The sequence below is a fragment of the Bidens hawaiensis genome, unplaced genomic scaffold (genome assembly GCF_021521415.1).
Source record: "Bidens hawaiensis isolate Kalapana, Puna unplaced genomic scaffold, B.hawaiensis_p1.1 tig00002414_1, whole genome shotgun sequence".
Taxonomy (NCBI): domain Eukaryota; kingdom Viridiplantae; phylum Streptophyta; class Magnoliopsida; order Asterales; family Asteraceae; genus Bidens; species Bidens hawaiensis.
The window spans coordinates 1,667,500-1,690,084 of record NW_027491131.1 but is presented as its reverse complement, the minus strand read 5'-3'; the positions used below and the strand labels follow the sequence as shown (position 1 = coordinate 1,690,084).

Sequence of the window (22,585 nt, the reverse complement as noted above, 5' to 3'; positions counted from 1 at the left end):
AACTATTGGTCATATTTCTAGGCTCAGATTTGGGGTGTGACACTCCATACACCCGTTGATAGAGATGATCAAAAAAACCGGTTCCTGGAACCGAACCGGTTCCTACTCGTTTTTTGTAGGAACCGGACCCTATCTGATTCAACCCGATGATCCGTGACCGGTTCTTGCATTTCTGAGTGGGGGCGGGTAGGAACCGGAACCGAACCGGAACTGGTTCTGGAACCGAACCGGAACCGGTTCTTGCATTTTTGGCCTTTTTTTGACCGTTGGGGTCAAAAATAGCCGTTTTTTGACCGGTTACGGTACAGGAACCGGGTTAGGAACCGGTAAGAACCAGTTCCATAGGTTAGGGGTCCGAGGGTGGGAGAACCGGTTCGGTTCCCTAACCGGTTCGAGTCTGGAACCGGTTTCAAAGGAGGTTTTGAATATAGGAACCGGTTAGGAACCGGTTCCGGTTCCTAGTCCCAAACCGTTTTGAACATCTCTACCCGTTGAAAAATTTTGTTTTTCTTTGGTATATCTTTTTCCTACTCTTTTCTCATTATTTCACAAGCAATCGGCTCAATATCATTCGTTAATGTGCAAAATAATTGATAAATATACATATTAAAAAAAATAACAAAATTTTGTGTCCTTCATCAAAACCGTACCCAAAACGATCTTATGGAGTTAGATGTTCGCAGATGGTGATGGTTCAGTTTTAAATAAATAAAATATTGTAACAAAAATAAACAAGTTTTGTAAACCAAATACCCGGATATTTATTATCCAAGAAATTTTCAAAATGAATTATTATTCTATTATAATCAGAGACTTCCGCTAATAACCCGCAAACTCTGATATATTTCAAAATAGGTACCAACTATTTGTCACACTTCTAGGCCCAGATTTGGGGTGTGACACTCCATACACCCGTTGAAAAATTTTGTTTTTCTTTGGTATATATTTTTCCTACTCTTTTCTCATTATTTCACAAGCAATCGGCTCAATATCATTCGTTAATGTGCAAAATAACTGATAAATATACATATTAAAAAAAAAAACAAATTTTGTGTCCTTCATCAAAACCGTACCCAAAACGATCACCGAGCCCATAATTGAACCTAGGCCGGCCCTGAATACCACATATACTCACCTTAAAACTTTAAAAATAAAATTTGTTCTATGTATACGAGTCTAGCAAAATAACGACTAGTGATTTGAGTTGAGTAGTTAAACCATGCCCTTAAAGCAGACTTTATTTTTTTTTAAAACGATGACTTTCTGTATTTACGCTATCGCACTCTTTAAATTTGGAGAGTCCCGATGTCCCACTCTGGCCAGACTATCTTGTCTTAACCGGACCCACGCTGACTTCAGAGTTTGGCTTAGGCGTTCCTCGGAAAACAATACTGCCAACTGCCACTTGGAAACCAATTTATTTAATTACATTCATATTTATTTTATAATAAAAAGTTATAAAAAATCTTGCTGAGCTTGTTGCAAAAATTGTTACCATACATATAAAGCCCCCGGCGAGGATCGAACTCGCGGCCTTTCGCTTACGAAGCGAACGCAATACCACTATGCTACGGAGGCCAGATGCTGAAATATCAACATATAAACCACTTATTCATTCATTTCTGTAACAGAACCATGCCATTCGCTCCTTCAAAACCCTAGGGTTTACACAGACACTCAAACAACACGAAGAAGAAGAAGATATGTGCGGAATCGCCTTAATCATCTCCGGTGTTCGTATCGATCTATCAACCGATTATTCACATATTTCTCATGATTCTGAAACTGTAAGCAATCTGTTAAGCATTTGTTTATCTATTGAAAGTGCTGTAGATTATGCAAAATGAACTTTTATGAAATAATATTATTTGATTCATACTCGTTCATAGGGCTGTAAATGAACCTAACCTAACCGAACAAGGCGTTGTTCATGTTCGTCCGATATCTGACAGGTGAACGGTTCACGAACATACAATGCTTAATTTGGTTTGGCTAACCGAAAATGGTTAATAATTTGCTTAAATCTATATTGCTAATTTCACACACACACACACACACATATTTGTTTTATAGTTAATATAATTTACTTAAATCTATATGATAGTATTCGGTAAGTCATTGCAAAGTATTAAAAACCTTTGATGAACAAACATAAAACACACAAATATTAACGAGTATAAATGGACATATACGAATGTAAACGAACACATTATCGAACGTTCATGAACACAATTGAGTGAACATGGCCTCTGCTTGTGTTTGTTCATTTTGTTAGTCGAACGAACTTAACCGAGGTTCTCGCCAGACAGTTCGCTGAACGCTCGGTTCATTTACAGCCCTAATTTTAAGTTTTTAAAATGCATTAGATTATGTAAATTGAAATTATTTGGATTCACTGGTGGAGTTTCAGATTTTATTTTCTGTAGATGATATCAAAGCAGCTCTGAGGAAAAGAGGCCCTGACAGTTTAGGAAGCAAGTCTGTATCCCTTCATGTTCATGAGGGACATATTATTCGGTCTTCAGCGGAGGAAGAAGAATCAACCGATATATCCAACTTAAAAGATGATTTTGATTTGAATAATAATACTTTGGATGGAAAAGTTTTGTTTCTTGGTGCTACATTGCAATTAAGAGGAGTATGCCCAATCATACAGCCTTTCGTGGACAAATCTGGGAATATCCTCGTGTATAATGGTATGATTACTTGCCTGTTTAACTTAGCATCTCATTGCTTGATTATTCAGTTGCCTGTTTAACCAATGTGTATTTATTTATTCCTTTTGCTTTTGACACTTTTGGTTTCCTCGCGCCTGAAGCTGTGGAGTTACTTACCCATGTTCAGCGGGTCATGCATAGTAATGTTATGACTCCAAGATCAGCTAATGATGTTTTTAAAAGATTGGGTTTTGCAATTCAAAAAGGGGTAGCGGCGCAGCTTGTTGCCCGCTTGCCTTATGTTTTGATGTAATCTAAACATTATTGATCAAAAAACTTATTCACTAAATGTCTTTCTCGGTTTTAACTGACATATGCCTTAAATAATCAAAATTTGCCAAACACTCATTCATCTGATTTTCTGGTTATTACCATTTCAAACAAAAAAACTTTTAAACATTATTTGCTACTGTCTGTTATGTTACAACTGAATATTTGCTTATGATTCATCAACTTCACACAGTCACTATCACAAAGCTCACAATTTCTTCTTTAGGCATTGTTTAAATTTTTTGAAATTTTAGTATAAGATTGGAATGAGTATGATACATGTGTTCTTGTTTTTAATAGGTGAAGTGTTTGGAGGAATTGAGATCAGTAACAATAGCAACGATGGTGAAGTTCTCATCGAGTCTTTGAGTAAATGTTGTAACTGTCTGTCTCATGAACATGATGGCACATGCACTTCTGGGAAATACTCTGTTCCTGAATCTCTCTCAAAAATCAAGGGGCCATGGGCTTTAATCTACTGGCAGGTAACTTTTGAATGGTAAGTAAGTCCCATTCATTTGAAGGGTACCGTTATATGTAGGTAGAGTAGGCCTGTAAACGAATTGAACGGACACAAACATAGCATGTTCGTGTTCATTCGTTTAACTGTAACCGAACAAATGGTCAAACATGAACAATTAAACGAACTAGGTTTTCTTGTTTGTGTTCATTCGTCTTTTTAATGATTGTGTTCGTGTTCGGTTATGTTCGTTCGTTAATACTTAATAGTATAAGCGAACGGTTTGCAAGTGTAAACGAACACAAACGAGCGTACATAATTGAACATAGATGGACGAGCAAAACCGAGCGAACACCGATTAAAAGTAAGCGTGAACATCAATCTGTTGAGCCTATAAAATTAATAAAACTAGACTAAATTGTAAGATGTGATATTTTAATTTCATAAAACTAGACTAAATTGTAATGTGCTTAATTATTTAAGTGAATATATAAACAAATTTAAACCGAATGCACTTAAACAAACATAGCCCAACAAACATAAACAAACGAGCATACATAATTGAACATAGATGGACGAGCAAAACCGAGCGAACACCGATTAAAAGTAAGCGTGAACATCAATCTGTTGAGCCTATGATAAAATTAATAAAACTAGACTAAATTGTAAGATGTGATATTTTAATTTCATAAAACTAGACTAAATTGTAATTTGCTTAATTATTTAAGTGAATATATAAACAAATCTAAACCGAATGCACTTAAACAAACATAGCCCAACAAACATAAACAAACGAGCATACATAATTGAACATAGATGGACGAGCAAAACCGAGCGAACACCGATTAAAAGTAAGCGTGAACATCAATCTGTTGAGCCTATAAAATTAACAAAACTAGACTAAATTGTAAGATGTGATATTTTAATTTCATAAAACTAGACTAAATTGTAATGTGCTTAATTATTTGAAGTGAATATATAAACAAATCTAAACCAAATGAACTTAAACAAACATAGCCCAACAAACATAAATGAACATTAACAAACATAAATGAACGTTCACAAACATAAATAAACGAACCAGACATGTGTTTATGGCTGTTCGTTTAACTAAATGAACAGAAAAGTTTGTTCATGTTGTTTTGGTATTTAAATAAACGAACTGCCCGCTGAATGGTTCTCTGAATGGTCGGTTCGTTTACAGGCCTAGTACCAGTATATGTAGCTAGAGGTTGGCCCTATATTTTTATGATCATAGTGATTACTTGATTATAAAGTTGTATGTTTTTGGACAAAATTTTTCTGGTCAACTCAACACTTGGTCACCTTTAGAAGTAGTATAATCTGACTACTCGTTTATAGAATTGTTTCTTGATTCTTTTTTATAAATTTCAGGAGAGCTCAAAGACAATATGGTTTGGTAGAGATGCACTTGGAAGGCGAAGCCTTCTTGTTCATTGGCCAAATGCAAAAGACTCCCGACTCCTGCTTTCTTCTGTATCACCACTTTACACTATTAATAAAAATTTTGGTATGCACATTTTTTATTCAAACTTACTTTACCTTTCTTTTATTAAATATGCAGTTTATTTAATCATCTTTACAGATTCTGGATACGAAAGTGGGTCTGGTGAACCAAACTTTTGGGAAGAGCTCCCTTGTGGAGTTTACAGCTTGTCCATGAATGCTTCTGAAATGGATGGAAATCTAGTGTGTAATGTCAAAAGACATGATTGGTTTGATCCTTTGCTGCAAGAATTGCTAAAGTGGGATAGAATTCTTGTGGAGCCCACACCTGATAATTTAATTGAAGTTCATAAAACGTATTCTAATGAGCAACGTGGTAAAAAATAGATATCATCACCTAAAATGCTTATAAACTTTAGCTTATACCATACATCCTCATTTACCTTTGCAGCCGCTTTTTTTTTTATCAATTGCTACAGGGCATTTGCATCAGGAAGTTCTGGCCGCGCTAAAAGAATCTGTGAGACGACGCACAGTATTTTCCGGAATTCACCTGGTTTGTAAATAATATAATTATATACACATAACTACACACACACACATTGGATATATATATATACATGCATAAACTATGCAAAACTGTTATTTCTTTTGCATTTTGAGTTTTAAAATAAGAATATATCGTTACTTGTTATTTTATGTTTTCCAACTTGTTTCTTGCAGGGAAAGTCTCCAGTGGCAGTGCTTTTTTCTGGTGGATTGGATTCAATGATACTTGCAGCATTGCTGGATCAGTGCTTAGATCCAAAATGTAGGTGATTTATCCTTTCCTTTTCTAGTATAATTATAAGTGAAAAACTTGTCCTTCAACTTTGAGGCTTTTGCTATTATGGTTCCTGAACTACCAAATCCATGGCATTAATTCTCTAAGCTAATTATCACACTTTTACTGACAGATGAAATTGATCTGTTGAATGTGAGTTTTGATGGTCAGTTAGCTCCTGATAGAATATCTGCCAGGGCAGGTGTGAATGAGCTCAGAAAAATTGCCATCACGAGAAGGTGAATATCAAATATTTTATTGTTATCTTTTTTTATTTGATTATCTGTTTTTGAATGCAGATGGAATCTGGTTGAGATAGATGCAGAATTGTCAAAATTGACTTTGGAGACGCCACATGTCATGTCACTTATTAATCCCTCCAATACATACATGGTACTTATTAGTTCATCTTAATTTGATTATTATTATAATTATTATTGTTATATATAGCAATATGATTGGTCAATCTTATATTACTATTAATCCCTCAAATGCATACATGGTATACCATTGTTGTTGCTAGAGGATATAGAAAAAAGAAGCCAAATTATTCATTTAAGCTCACCTAAGGTAATTCAAGAAGTTGAAATTTTGTCATGATATGAATCAGCTGAATAGATGGAGGGTTAGTGCCTGCTACCCGATTTGTGATTAAATGGTACTTGACCCTACGTGTTTCACCCACTCACGAAATACTTGATTTTTACTTTATGTATATTAGGTTGGGTATGATAACATAATGGCATCAAGTCGTTAGAAACGTACACAAGTTCTATGGGAAACAATGTAACGAAAAGCAAATGGCTAATGAGATAAACTGTGAGTCGCCGTACAATTTTGACCTAAGCAGTTAATGCGAAAAAATATCAGATATCGGCCGAGGACCGATATTTGAGATGTCTGTTATCGCGGTGAGATATCGGTAAATTTAATATCATGCAAAATTTATATATATAGCACTTTAACACTAACAATTCAGTATATTTTCCTCCTATTAACAGATTAACCTTTTGCAACACTAAGAATTGTAACAAGTAGGAACTAATTAATACTCGAAACACCAACATTAAACACTAAAAGTTGAAAATTAAGACTTAAAATGCTGATATCGGGAATATCGGTGATATATCGGTTAATATCGGTCAATGTCACTATCGGTACCGATATTTTGACTGATATTTCACATGAGGACCGATAACCGAGATACCACCGAGATTGACTGCATAGATTTTGACCCACCATGCATACTTGCAGGGCCGGCTTCGAGAATTTAAATGCCTCGGCCGAGCCGAAATAAAAAGGCCCATATGCCCTTATAAGAAATAACGAAATATTATAAGCTAGTTTTTTTATTGACAATTAATGTTATGAATAAAAAAAAGTTTGGGCCCAATATATTTAAGATGATTAAGATTCATACATATTTTATAATTTTGTTTTCAAATATATATAATAAATTTGGCCCGTGAAAATTATGGGCCTCTGCTAAACGTCTGGCTCGCACTACCCTAGGGTCGGCCAAGTTGTTTACCATGTTACTAGAACTCCAAATCTATTAAGAAATGATAACAATATGTATGCGTGTTAATAAAACTGAGAAATCTTTTGAAGAGAAAGTTATTGTTAACTAATAATTCAATTATATATTTTGTTAAAAGTATGGATAATGGTTAAAGTAAAATCGAATATGAATAGTATAAAAATTTCTTATTTTATATTATGTTTAAAGGATAAAAATACTTTATAAAAATCAAATAGAATTTTTATTTTAAATTTATTACAATCCTACTCATTCCTTTTTTCATTAAAATATTATGTTAATACGTAAAGAATAGTAGCTTATAGCTTATAACCTTATTAGTGAGAGAATCATTTCCATTATTACTTCATCTTCACAATATACCTTATCCTTTTCACGGTATAACCGGTTCAACCGGCCGGTACGTACCGGTTTTTAAAACATTGCTCTTCGGTCACCGGAAACTTTTCCGACTTGTCTTTTTCATTTTTTTTCTCTTAGTTCTACTACTATGTCAACAATAGATTGAAAGGTCAAACTACCATAACGATGTCAACTCTCCGGTGGTTCCAACGTGCCCCCGAAAAAGCCATGCCCCGGCCGGGAGTCCGGCTTGCACCACCCTAGAGCCGGCCATCATACTTGTTTTGGCAGTATTATCTAATGCAGACCCAAGTCAATTAATCGACCCAAATGATAACTCCAAAAACCAGTAGCTAAAGGTCAAGTCCGTGAACTGGGTTGCCCGTCGACCCACAATGAAAACGGATCATCGTGGGTCTTCAAACGTGGAGCGACGGCCGACTCGGTCCATCGCCTTGACCTTTGGCTGCGGTTTTTGGAGCTATTGTCTAGATGGGGGTAAATTTGACCGAGCTTGCATCAAATATTATGGCTAATACAATTATGCATACGGGTCAAAGTTGTGTGGCTTCTTTAAGTTAATCTCATCAACCAATGGCTTTTTCGTGACGTTTTTGCTTTCATTGACTGCAACAGATTACTATAAAGTAACTGATTTTATTTACTATAAAATGGATAAATGTGATATTTGTGTTTGAAATAATAGTAATGGTATTATGAAGTATAGAAGGATATACATGAAGTTAATTTAAATCGATAAGATAATCTATAAATCATTTTATTAGATAAATATCGAATAATATTGAAATATTCCAAGTTTCCTAATAATCACTGATGATGCATAATAAAATAGTCTGTTTTGACATATAACACAACCTGCTTGCCACTTATTATTCCACATCTACTCTTAATAATAATATCTAATGTTACAGGACCTTAATATTGGAATTGCATTGTGGTTGGCAGCTGGCGGTGACGGATGGGTGAGTGAAGAAACTGGCGGAAATAATAACAGTAATACTAGCAATTCAGAATGCCAGCGTTTTAAGTACAAGTCCGAATCCAGAATTTTATTGGTTGGTTCTGGTGCAGATGAGCAATGTGCTGGTTACGGCCGCCATAGAACTAAATTCAGACAAAGCGGGTTAGAAAAGATGATTTTTGGTGATAAGTTTTGTATAGTCGTTCTCATTACGTAAATTTAATAAAAAAAACAAAACAAATAAAGTAGGTTTACTAATGTGAGTTCATTATTTGTCATCAGTTGGACCGGGCTAAACGAAGAAATGAAGTTAGATATGCAGAGAATATGGAAGAGAAACTTAGGTAGAGATGATAGATGCATTGCTGATAATGGCAAAGAGGTACACCGTTATTTTATGACATTTAAAGGTGATAAAATGAGCGGGCTGTCAGGTTGGTTTGGCTCAAAACACTTTCTTCATATCTTTTCTATTAGCAATTACTGTGCCAAATATGATTAACAAAATTATATGATTTCAGAGGTTTTAAAGAATTAAAATACACAAGTAAACGGGCCAAAATTTTCATTTTTGTAATTGGTAGTTATTGGCTGTTGATTTACGTTAAGGACATTTATTTCTGCATTTAGGCTAGATTTCCTTTTCTAGACGAGGATGTAATCAAGCTACTGCTGGATATTCCACTATGGGAAATTGCAGACCTTCGACAACCAAGTGGAGTTGGAGATAAGAAAATATTGCGTGAGGTACGTGTTTGGTGTTTCTTATTTAATTGTTCTTTTTTTGATTTTTGCATTGTAATAATGACAATAACAAATAAAAAAAGTATGCTCAAAACTGTATCTCGTGCACCCTCGATTAACCACCAACTACTTTTGTCGGTTTTTCTGAAGGTTGCAAGAATGCTCAACTTGCAAGAAGCAGCTGTTCTACCTAAAAGAGCCATTCAGGCATGCATACGCCTTTCCCTTTACTAATAACTACCTAATATACACGATTTGGTTGTGATGATATCTGCAAATTGGGTGGGTCAACGGAACCTAGGGGGTGTTTTGTTTACAATTTTTTTTAAAGAAATCGGAATTTGAAGGTATGGGATTTGGAATTGTGATACATTTGGTTGAAAAAATAATCATGTTTTGTTTGTTAAAAAGAAATTGGAATGCTGAATTTCCGTACTTGGAAGGAATTTGAGTTAGATTCCAATTCGACTAGCCCTGCAACCCAAACACGGTAGGAATGAGATGCATTCATTGAATTTCAACGAACTAAACACCCTCATACAGTATGGAATTAGAATGGGCCCATTGTATATAACTGACCGAGCCAAACAGATTAGGAATAAAATTCAGATATCAATTTCATTGAGTTCCAATGAACCAAACGCCCTATTATCGTATGGTTTAGAATGGGTGTGTCGTGTATGATTGACCCGTCTTTAAATCTGTTCTCACCTGTTATGTTTACAGTTTGGTTCACGAATCGCTAGGGAATCAAACCGCAAGAATTTTGGAAGTAATCGAGCTGCAAATCAAGCTTCTGCTGGAAGTGCACTCTTTCACCCACTCTGATTTTCAACGATGCCGGACATTGAAACGAAACGGAGTTTAGACAGTAACTTATAGATGAGATTGTCATTTGATTATGCAATTAAAAATTTTGCACTTTATTCATAATTTTGGTATAATCCCAGGGACTCCATATGTTATTTATTTTATTATTGAACATCAGAACATGTCATGTACCTATGTACTAAGTACTAATTTAAGAGGTTTTAAACATGTTTGAATGCTGTTTTGTTGGAAAAAGTTAAAATGCAAAAGGAGATAAAAATGAGAAGTCTGAGAAGGATTTGTCGAAAAAAAAATCATAACTCAAAATATAAGTAGAAAACGAAAAAATTTAAAATACCTAAAATGTTTCTCCTGTCGTTCTCGTTCCAAAAAAACCGACGAAAAGACACAATGCCGAGAAAAATAGACACAATAGATTGCAAAATATAACACAATGTTGAACAAAGTATTACACAATGTTGAGTAATAATATAATACGATATAAAAAAAAGACATAATGTCAAAGGAAAAAGACTAAATCAATAATGAAAATAAACAAAAAATACAATCACAATGATTTTTTTCTCTATCTTCATACATCTTTATCACTAACCGGTTTCTCTCTATTGTTTGCCTGATTGCCTCCGATTTTGTATGTTGCCTCTCTTATTCGTGTTTGCTGGTTTCCATTTTGGATTGAAAAGTTATGCCTAATCACTATTCACTAGACAAAACAAAAATTATATCGAGGACTATTATGACTTTTATAACATTGCCTTTTAGTTGTGTTTATTGATTAATAGTTACGCCACTAATTATTTTTAAGTATGTCGGTAGAAAAGTTTTTTTTTTTTTTTAATTCTGGGTGATAGGCTATTTTGTGGCTACGAATATAAATTTTCTAGTTGCATGTTAGATCTAGCGGTGTAAACGAGTTAGGTTGATTAAGTTCAAGCAGAACTCACGTATTAACCAAAAATAGGTTATTAGTTTATTTTTATAGCCACGGTTAACCAAACAAAACATTTCACATTTTTATATACTTCTAGCTTTTATATCTTTATTTCATGTACTAGGTTAGAGCCCGTGTTCCACACGGGTGAAAAAATATAATAAAAATAAAAAATTATTATATGTAATACGTAAATTCAATTGTTTCATATAATAACTTTTATTTATGACTTTTTTTATTAAGTTTTTGATATATTATGCACAATAATTTTAAGTTGAAAACCAAATCTTGATGTTTGATTTATTTCAAATAAAGCATTCATACCGTATTGTTATATTACATATTGTGTTTATAAAAATAATATTTATAATAAAATGTTGTCACAGATTTAAAAATTAAATTTACAAAGACTAAGGTTTTGTTGTAAAAGAAAATAAATAAAAATGCATTATATTTTAAAATAAAGAGAGAAACGATGAACAATCTTAAATAGTTGTGTTAAAGAAATATGAGAGGACAATGTCATATTGTGAATTATGAAAAAGTTAACAATTAAATATAATTTTTGTTTTATAGTTGAAGAGAAATCACATTATATATATTAAGTCAAGAAATCAAACAAAATTACCAATTTAGTGGAGTTGGTAAGCACATTTGGTTTGAAACATGAAGTCTTGGGGTTTGAAACCCATATCGCACAATAATATTTTTTTTTTTATTTTAAAAAGCCTTACGGGTCATGGGTTATAATAGGAAAATGTAAATAGTTAGATTTAAAAATAAAGAGAGAAACGATAAACAATCTTAAATGATTGTGTTAAAGAGATATGGGAGGACAATGTTATATTGCGAATTATGAAAATGTTAACAATTAAATATAATTTTGGCTTTATAGTTGAAGAGAAATCATATTATATATGTTAAGTCAAGAAATCAAACATAATTACCATTTTAGTGGAGTTGGTAAGTACATTTGGTTTAAAATATGAGTACTTGGGTTTGAAACCCGTATCACACAATAATATATTTTTTAATATTTTATAAAGTCTTACGGGTCATGGGTTATAGTAGGAAAACAGGTCATGGGTCATAATATAATAAGAAATAGTGACATGACATCCACTTGGCATCCTATGTGGAGTGCCTAGTTAAATGTCATTCAGACAACTTGTGTTGTTTTAATAGTATAGTTAGATTTCTTTTATTTATACCTCAGTTTCATCATTTCATGTAATTCTAAGCAAAAAATTTAGCCAAAGTTTGGTTTTGGTTATTAACCAAACTGAAAACCAACAAACTAACTGAATAAACTAAACCGATTAACCGAAAACCGATTTGTTAATAAAATAGATCACCAATGACTCTAGTTTCGGTCTAGGCTAATAACTGAATTGAACCATACACATCATTTTGTTCCCGAGTTTCATTTAAAGAAGAAAAATGAAGGAAAAAATAAAAAGGGTATTCCTGAGTTACATTAAAAGAAAGAAAATGATGAGTAAAATAAGAGAATTTATATCTTTATAAATTGAAAAAATTTGAAAAGAAATAAAAATTGAAGAGAAAGATGAGATGCCAAAAGAAAAAAGAAACTTTTTTTTCCCTTTAATTTCTTTTCATAAATGAACTCGGGAACACAAAGTAAGATCATGTGTTGTTATTGAAGTCGACGTATGAATTCATCCAATCATATTATGTCACGTGGCGCTGACTGGACCCAATCCTTCAACCCTCGACGGTCGCGCCACCGTTGAATTCACCCCAATATCGTTCGCGCCAGCTGAATTCATCCATTCGCGAGCCAAACCATCAATTTTCTTCCTTTAGCCCAAGCGAGCACGCTCGCAACAAGTGATTAAGCGAGGGTGTTGTGGCGTTCGTGGCTGACGTGACTCGCGCCACTCACTGAAGCCGATCGCTCGCTTTCCACAAACACTTCTTATAATAAAACTTTTACAAGACAGAGGTCTTAATACGTCAAATTAAAAAATATCGTAAAACAAAAAAACCCTCACTCGCACTCCGTCAAAATAACAAACTTCAGTGTCCGCCACACCGCCGGCGAATGGAGAGCAGCAGTTGCAGCACAAACGACGTCGTAAAGTGGCGTGCAGAACACGCCATAGCTGGCAACGCTGAAGCTCTTCAAGCTCTACGAGAACTCATAACGTATCCTCTGCTCTACTCTCAACAAGCCAGAAAACTAGGCCTTAAGGTACACACACAATACACACACACCGTATTTGTTGTAATTACAGTTCGTGTTATTATTATTATTATTATTATTATTATTGTGTAGTGGCCTCGTGGATTGCTGCTGTACGGTCCTCCTGGTACTGGAAAGGTATTTGATGAAATTGATTCATGATTAGCCCTGTCTTAATTATATTGTTGTAAAAATCGGTCTCGGAAGCTCGTTTAACTTACAGAGCTCGAGCTCGGCTCCGACTCAGCTGTTGATTATTTATTAATTAGTTTTTATATATATATATATATATATATAATTTTTATGTATTTATAATTATTTATATATGCGTGTGTGTGTGTGTATGATTTTATATACAAAATAAGTATATTATTTACTTATGTTTATCATAATTTTATGCATAACATAGTTGTTATATAAAAATATATATCGAATATATTAAGCTCGAGCTCGGCAAGACTCAGCTGTTGATTATTTATTAATTAACATACGGAGAGCTCGAGCTCGTGAGTAGTTTTTCAAGCTCGAGTTCAGCTCGGACTTGACTTGTTTATTATATATATAACATATTATTTACTTAGTTTTATCATAATTTTATACATAACATTAGTGATATGAGATTATAGGTTATTTGGCGAAAGTAATTCATTATTAGCCGTAGCTTAATCGGTGCTGTATAATTCGGTCTAGGCGGTTCGTTTAACTTATAGAGAGGTTGAGCTTGGCTTGTTTTCGAGGTCTATTTTTAAAGCTCAAGCTCAGTTCAGAATGGGCTTGTCGGTTATTTGTTAATTTTAGTTAATTTATATATATTTGCAATTGTTTTTATGTATTTGTAGTTATTTATATGCAACATAAGTATATTATTTGCATACTCTTTTATGCATAAAATTAATTATCTTATAAATATATATTAAATAAAAGTTATATAAATAACATTATAACAGGCTCATGAGCTAGTTCGAGCTTGATAAGTGAAGCTCGGTTTTTATGCATAACATTAATTATTTTGTAAATATGTATTAAATAAAAGTTATATAAATAACATTATAACAGGCTCATGATCTAGTTCAAGCTTGATAAGTGAAGCTCAGGCTTTTTATGCATAACATTAATTATTTTGTAAATATGTATTAAATATAAATTATATAAATAACATTATAACAGGCTCATGAGTTACTCGTAATCATTGAAACTCAGAGCTAGTCATTCAAACTCAGTAAAAACGGATTTTTGCTGTCTTCACGTGTTTATCACCGACTTTCATGTTTTTCTCTGATTTTTGCTGTTTTTCATGGAGATACCTTGGAAGACGAGAATTATATAATTACAATGTCCAAAATATTAAAGAATGAATATAAAATTTCGAAATACTTCAGCCATTGTTTATTTGAAAAACGCTATATTCGATAACAAATTTAATGCTTCTGTGGTTGTGAGTTTTTTTGATGTTGTTTCTTGTTAATATTAGACTAGCTTGGTTCGTGCAGTTGTTCGTGAATGTGATGCACACTTAATAGTTCTGAGGTATTGCCTTTTGACTTTATATGCTATTTTCTGTTAATCTGAGTTTTTGATTCATAGAATTATTGATTTTTTTTTATTAAAACGCTTTGTTTTCTAAGATGCTTATAGAAGAAGAAATACAGTGTTGAGGCCATTTGATATTTTTTGGTGATTTAAGTTAATTTAACTTTGTGTTTTCCTGCAGTCCACACTCTGTCCACAGAGCCCATGCTGGTGAAAGTGAGAAAGTTTTGCGGGATGCTTTTTCTGAAGCATCTTTACACATCAATTTAGGAAAACCTTCTGTTATATTTATAGATGAAATTGATGCTATCTGTCCCCGTCGTGATTCAAGGTACATAGTAATCTTGTATCTATTTTGTCCCATTCATGATACTCATTTGTTTTGAATAAGTTAAGCAAATAATGGTTGTTCTACATTTAGCTTAGCATCTGTGTTCACTGCATGTTTATTTGCTGAAAATGTCTCAAATCACAGGAAACAGCAAGATATCCGTGTAGCATCTCAGCTTATCATGCTTATGGACTCAAGTGCAACATCAACATCAGGGGCAAAAGTTGTGGTGGTGGCATCAAGCAACAGGTGAAAGCTTGATCAACCCACTTTATTTCTTTTGGTGGTTACATTTATGTGAAAGTGGGTCGAAAACATGTATTCTTTCTGTTAATATGAAGTATGAACAGCTGTAATAAGCTGTACAGTAAGCATCTCACAAATAAGTGAGGTGATAGATTAACTGTTGTTAAAGTAATTCAAACTGCGGCGCACTTAAATTTTGAATTTTTCAGTATGTTACTATGTCAGAACCTAAACGTTTACTCAGGAAGTTTGGCTTCAAAAATGGATCGTTCTTAAGTTCAAACTGCTTAAAATTACTTGAGCCCTTTCTACTGCACCTTTCATTTATGTTCTTTATGTGACACAAAACTGTATCCTGATAATAAACGTAAACAGATAAATAGACAATAGATATGCTTAGGTTATCTTATTTTAATTTAGTCTTTATTAGAATATAAATTCATACTAGTTGATCAACTGTGATGCTTTTATTTATAGTGTCCGAATCATGTATATAGTGGATTCGGGTTATATTTTTTTAACAATCAAATGAGTAAAATACAAAAAGGTTAGCATCATGTTTTAAATAAATGCTATCTTGTCTTGCCAGAGTAGACGCACTCGATCCTGCACTAAGAAGATCGGGCCGATTCGATGCTGAAATCGAAGTCACAACTCCAAATGAGGAAGAACGCCTTCAAATTCTCAAGGTAATAGATAAACTTATTTCAATTATTTCAGTAGCATTTAAATAACACTTGCCAACATGCTGCATTCTTCAGCTATATACAAAGAAGGTTCCGCTGGATCCTAGTGTTAACTTGGAAGTTATAGCAGCATTATGCAATGGTTATGTTGGGGCTGATTTAGAAGCTTTATGTCGGGAGGCTGCAATGTGTGCAACGAAAAGATGTTCAAATGCAAACGATGAAGCTAATGTTTGTAGCTTATTAATGGATGATTGGAAGATTGCGAGGTCTATTGTGGGCCCAAGTATTACACGAGGTGTTACTGCTGAAATTCCCAAGGTTTCTTGGGATGATATTGGGGGACTACACAACTTAAAGGTCTGTAAAATGATTATCTTCTCAAAATGGACATCTTTTTGTTTATTATTGGTTAAATGTGGAAAAATGGGTGGGTCGAGTGGGTTTGGTAGTGGATCAAAATGGCAACATTTGAATGTTATGTGTTACACAAATATATTTATTGTCGGTAATAATCTGCTTTTTGAATAAAGTGGTTTAGGAGGTCTTATGCTTTAGAAGTATACCTTGGGAGTGATGTCAGGGGAATTAACAATTTGAAGGTTTGTAAAATGAGTATCTTTCCACAACTAGGTCTGTAAATGAATCGAACGTTTAGTGAACTGTTTGACGTGAAGTTCATTTATTCATTAAACGAGCAAACATGAACAAATTTTTTTATTCACTTATGTTCGCTTACGCTTGTTCATAAAAAATTGTTTATGTTCGTTCATTTGCGTTGATTTATGTTCGCTAGTTTATGTTTGTTTAGGTCATTACAGTTTAGTCTTGTTTTAATAACATTTTAGGCCCTTAGTCTAGTTTTAATAACATTTTAGGCCCAACACATTGTTGTTAACATCACTTTTAATTAGTTTTAGATCAGTTATGTTCATTTGTTAACCATTCGTTTATAATGTTAGCAATTGAACATAAACGAGCACGAACAAGGAACTCTCATTTGTTTAATTGTTCGTGTTGGAAGTTTGTTCGGTTAAAGTTAAACAAGCGAACATGAACATGCTTTGTTCGTGTTTGTTTTCTTTTTTATTTTGCCTGTTTGACTTGTTAGAGATAGAATATTATCCAAACTGGCCCATCTAAGAATAAACGGTTAGCCACCTCCACTAATGTTGACTTGTTGCATGAACCAGAAAAAACTGAAGCAAGCAGTTGAATGGCCTTTAAAATATTCTGAAGCGTTTTCAAGGCTGGGTGTGTCGCCTATGCGTGGAATTCTGCTTCATGGCCCACCAGGATGCTCAAAAACTACTCTCGCTAAAGCAGCTGCTCATGCTGCTCAAGCCTCTTTCTTTTCTTTAAGGTTTGACCGTTTGACCTTACCTCATTACTTCAAAAAACTATATATATTATGAGTTATGTTTAAGGTTAATGAATTATGCGATCTATGAGTTATGTTTCAGCGGTGCAGAATTATTTTCAATGTTTGTTGGAGAAGGTGAAGCCTTATTACGTAATACATTTCATAGAGCTCGCCTTGTTGCACCAAGCATTATCTTCTTTGATGAAGCTGATGTCGTTGCAGCTAAACGGTAACTATCCATCAATGAGCGGGTTGAACGGGCCAAAATGGGTATTTTTTGGTATTAGCTGGGCTGGCCTGGCCCAAACACTTTTTGTCCAAACTCCAAGGTTTTATTTGTTATTATAAACGTTTTGCATGACAAATGCAACCACAAAATATTTTTCTTGGTTTTTTATTATACTCGTTGGACCTGTTAGAGATTAAACATAATCTGAATCACGAACTCAAAACACAATGAATTCAAACACATTTTAGATCCAGCAAAATAGGTTCTCTTAAATAAAATCTTATCTTTAACCTTTGTTGTAAAATATGTAGAGGAACCGGTTCAAGCGGGAGCACAACAGTTGGAGAAAGACTTCTATCTACTCTACTCACTGAAATGGATGGCTTAGAAGAGGCGAAAGTACGTATACCGAAACACTTCCAAAATATTATATATACATACACGCACACGCACACGCACACGCACACGCACACGCACACGCACACGCGTACGCGCGCGCACACACACACACACATATATACAAGTATATACATGCGTATATAGGATTAAAAAAACTCTGTATTTTAAAAACTCTAATTTTGTTACATAAAATGATTTGGAAAGTTTTATGCACTAGATATACACTCTGTGACTTTCAAGTTTCAACCCGTTCGGCCCATTTGACCTGTTAGAGATTAAACCTGAATTGACTTCTTGCACTAATTTTTAATTCTTATTTATTAGGGAATACTTGTATTGGCTGCAACTAACCGACCACACGCAATCGATGCTGCTCTAATGCGACCTGGACGATTCGATCTCGTAATACTTTTCCTTATTAACATTTTGGTGAAAACAATATTATTATTTATGTATTAACTTCCAAATTTACAGGTGTTATATGTGCCCCCACCAGACTTAGAAGCCCGATACGAAATCCTTCGTGTCCATACACGTGGCATGAAAATTGACCCTGACGTTGACCTCAAAAAAATTGCTCAAGAAACCGAGCGTTTCACTGGAGCCGAATTAGAAGGTTTATGTAGAGAAGCTGGCATTGTAGCCCTCAGAGAAGAAATAACCGCCACTGTCATACATAACCGTCACTTCGAAACAGTTAAAAGCTCGTTAAACCCGGCTTTGACTAGTCAAGAAATAGATTCATATGCATCTTATATGAACAAAAAAACAATCCTGAGACCGCCACGTCAGCTTGTGTATTCGGGTGGGCAAAAAGTTAAGTATACAAAGAAATTGTTGTCGGGTTTGGTGGTTCCGGTTACGATGGGAGTCATGGGCGTTATCGTGTTTTTCGGTTCAAGGGGTTATAGTATGAACTTGCTGAAGAGTCCTACATATGGAAGAATGGTGTGCACATAATATGTAAGTTTTTGTGTGTTAAGATTTTGAAGTTTGTATTGCTTTGTTAGTTTATATAAAGGTTCTTTTTATATTAAGAAAGATTATTAAGTTTATTACTTAGTAGTTTATTTTAAAGGTTCATTGCTTGTTTGTAGTTCAATCTAAAGGTTATTTTTTATATTAAAAAAACGTTTCGAGTTAAAGTATTGTTTTAGTCATTGAGGTTTGCTTAGATTCATAGGTTTAGTGCTAACCTTTTGTTTTAGCCATTTAGTTTCGTTTTGGTTTCATTCTCATTCTGACGCTTAAGTTAGACCCTACTGTTAACCTTTCCCTATATGCAAGTCACATGATGGGTATTTTGATAAATGATTGTACATAAGTTCACAGCGTTTGAGTGTGCAGATTTACAAAATACCCATCAAGTTATTTGCACATAAACGTTGTTTTTATATGAGTATGAATTTTCATTCAAAATACTGAAATAGTGTGCGTGTGTATATATGTATAACGGATAATTTGATAACTACATTGAGCCTGAGAACTTTGAGAACCGAAAAGAATAATTCATTATAGTAATTGTGTGGTTGAGATTAAACCATAATAAAAAATTGAGTGAGATAAGAAAAAGAAAAACATAAAATGTTGAAGGGGTATTTAAGTAAAAGCCATCATCACTTTAATAAACTTTCATATAAAGTCTTTCAATATTTTTTAATCTACACGTACGAGGTTCCCTAAACGGGAACAAGTGAAAACTCCTCATATAATGCTAGCCTCGCTAATAAAGTTGCTAGATGGTGTTACATCGCCGTCGTTGTTAAACCAGTTTCGCGAGAATTGTCGTAAGTAAACAGTGTTGTGAGAACCGCCGCCTAAAAGTGTCGTATTGTCGCAACTTTTATAGGGACCCTTAAAAGTGTCGTATCAATGGTTACGCTGATACTTATAGGTGTTGTTGTACCACGTGATACAAGGACACTCATAAATGTCACACTTTGACATGGATTCTCAAAAAACCTGTTTTTAATACAAAATCCCAACTTTTTACGGTCAAATAGTTTGTTTATCACCCAAAAGACTAGATTCATGATTTATATCCCTAAACACCCATAAATTGCCTCGTTTAATTTTGAGCTCGAGCTCGAAACTACCCTGGCTCGACTTGTTCTACTGGTTCTTGCTCGTTCCACTCACGATCCAAGCATTCAAGTTGTATTCCACGCTCCTTGAATACTGATTGATACAAACTATGTTGTTTAGATCCATTTGAAGAACATACACATTGAATCTTGACTATTTTAGAGCTTTTGGTACTAATTATATGATACTAAATGTTACTACTAACTTTTGTTTATTTTATTTTGAAGAATAATATTATTTTCATTATAAATAATATATTTTTATTTATTTCAGACATACAAAAAATCTATCTAAATGACTAAAAATAAAAAAAAAATAAAAAACTCCGGTGTGTCACTCTTTGGTTGCCATCACCCCCCCCCCCCTCAAGCGTTAAGATTGCTTGATTTGTGATTTGGGGTTTCTCATGTGTTTGGCCCGAATTCACGGGTATATGTTTCACCAATCCCGGATAGTCTTATAACATCCCATTTATTTGTGAAATATTTCCAAAATAAACAATAATTTTCGTGGGTCTCACCAAACCTGGATAGCCTTTAAACGGACATGTTATAACATCTCATTTATTTATGAAATAACTCCTTAATAATCAAACAATAGTTTTCATGGGTCATGGGTCTCATCAAACCTAGATAGCTTTTTAACCAGGTTATAACATCTCATTTATTTGTGAAATCCTTTCATCATCAAACCCTAAGGGCGTGTTCGTTTCACATAATGGAATGAAATTGGAATTTGCATAGGATTTAAAATTTGAAGGAATTGGATTTGGAATCTGAGCATTTCAATAGGAATTGTAATTTGAAGGAATTGAAATTCAATTTCATTCTTGATATGTTTATTTGACAAACGAATTGGAATCGAGTTTTTTTTTAACGAAAACAACGAATAAAACATTTTAATTTTTTTAGATTTTTTTTTTGATTTATATTTTGCATTATGATTTTTTTTTGATTTTTTTAGGGGTTTTCTATTAAGATCAAAAACCCCTAAAAAATACTCAAAAATAATAATAAAAAATTCATAACTCAAAAATATAAATCGAAAACAAAAAAAGTAAAAAAACTAAAATATTTTATTTGTTGTTCTCGTTAAAAAAAAAAAAAAAAAAAAAAAAACCGAAAAAAGATTCCAACGAATTCACTTGAAATCCTCCACATTTTGGAAGGATTTCGAATCCCTTTATTTAAAGGAATTTGAAGGAATTCAATTCCAATTCCTTGACAACCGAACGCACCAAAATGGAATTAAGATTCCAATTCCAACGAAACGAACACGCTATGTCATGGGATTTTAATTCAAATTCCTTTGAATTCCAACGAATTCTGTGAAACGAACACGCTCTAAGTATATTATTAACTTCCTTACAATAAAAAAAATAAAAAATATATATATATAAATATTAGAAACGCGGAATATAAAACAACATTCGTAATTCATGGGACAAAAACTAGTACACATATAAAAAATAAACAATAAAATTGTACCCCAAGTCAGCTTGTTGATTACTAGCTAGCCACGACTATCGTGAAACAGGGTCCTTATATTTTGACGTACACCAATACGCAAACACCACAAATAATAATAATAACCACACAAAAAATTACAAAGGGTGGAATGTAGGGATGGAATGACCTAAGGGAACACCTTTCTTTCCCGCAGGTGTAGCAAAACATGGTTCCACATCTGCACAAACAAACATAAATAAACAGATATAAGTTACTAAAATTTTTGACTTTTTTTTATATTTATTTATAACTTGAAGCATCCATTTTCAGGGTTTTGTTTTGTTTTTTTTTTTTTTTGAGTTTTATGTCATTAATTTTTGTTTATTGATTGAGTGATTTTTAATGGCCATTTCTAAAGCAAGTTCTTTGACAAAAACTACCAAAAATGAGTTGAAGTTTTTTTTTTTTTTTTTGGGGGTGGGAGGAATTAAAAAAATGAATTTTATCATATTTAATGATGATAATAATGTGACAATTTTTTTAGGTATTTGCGACGACTTTTAAAAAGTGGTGTTTTACTAGACATGTTTTTTTAGTATTTCTATGCCACCTTACTGTAAATATATTATTATTATTATTTATTGTTTATAACGTCGAAGTTGCACTAGGGAAGTCATGTTAAAACAATATGAACATTTCACAATCCATGTTTATTGTTTTATCATTCTCCTAATTTAAAGAAGATTCATGTTATTTACATTGAACAAAAGCTGTTTAATCGGTTAATTATTAATAAACAAGATAATTTAGACCTAAATCCGTTATTCTGGAACAAAATAATCAAGCTCAAATGGCAAATCACTACAACAAACCGTAGCTTTTCCAACGACACCTATCCCGACGCGGTCGGTATAGCCAAGCCTATTCTGACAATTCGGAATAGAAATCTCAAATT

General features: G+C 33.5%; 2 protein-coding genes and 1 non-coding gene across 3 annotated transcripts; 2 read left to right on the top strand and 1 right to left on the bottom strand.

The window, feature by feature from the left end:
- Positions 1 to 1,506: 1,506 nt before the first annotated feature.
- On the bottom strand, positions 1,507 to 1,578 carry TRNAT-CGU (transfer RNA threonine (anticodon CGU)). The gene has a single exon. It is a non-coding gene; the product is annotated as a tRNA-Thr (tRNA).
- A 125-nt stretch (positions 1,579 to 1,703) lies between these two features.
- Positions 1,704 to 10,208, top strand: LOC143619084 (uncharacterized). The gene is made up of 14 exons (XM_077091103.1): positions 1,704 to 1,787; positions 2,411 to 2,696; positions 3,288 to 3,472; positions 4,843 to 4,978; positions 5,054 to 5,290; positions 5,394 to 5,470; positions 5,638 to 5,725; positions 5,871 to 5,976; positions 6,037 to 6,130; positions 8,552 to 8,763; positions 8,884 to 8,983; positions 9,232 to 9,348; positions 9,496 to 9,552; positions 10,072 to 10,208. Exons 1-14 carry the CDS (start codon positions 1,704 to 1,706, stop codon positions 10,171 to 10,173), a joined length of 1,881 nt encoding a protein of 626 aa, XP_076947218.1. The 3' UTR covers positions 10,174 to 10,208.
- Positions 10,209 to 13,140: 2,932 nt separating this feature from the next.
- LOC143619083 (cell division control protein 48 homolog B-like) lies at positions 13,141 to 19,057 on the top strand. The gene is made up of 12 exons (XM_077091102.1): positions 13,141 to 13,322; positions 13,407 to 13,451; positions 14,785 to 14,840; positions 15,025 to 15,174; positions 15,319 to 15,423; positions 16,010 to 16,109; positions 16,182 to 16,466; positions 17,300 to 17,469; positions 17,570 to 17,698; positions 18,010 to 18,097; positions 18,422 to 18,499; positions 18,572 to 19,057. The coding sequence occupies exons 1-12, from the start codon at positions 13,173 to 13,175 to the stop codon at positions 19,055 to 19,057; spliced, it is 1,842 nt and encodes a 613-aa protein (XP_076947217.1). The 5' UTR covers positions 13,141 to 13,172.
- Positions 19,058 to 22,585: the final 3,528 nt, after the last annotated feature.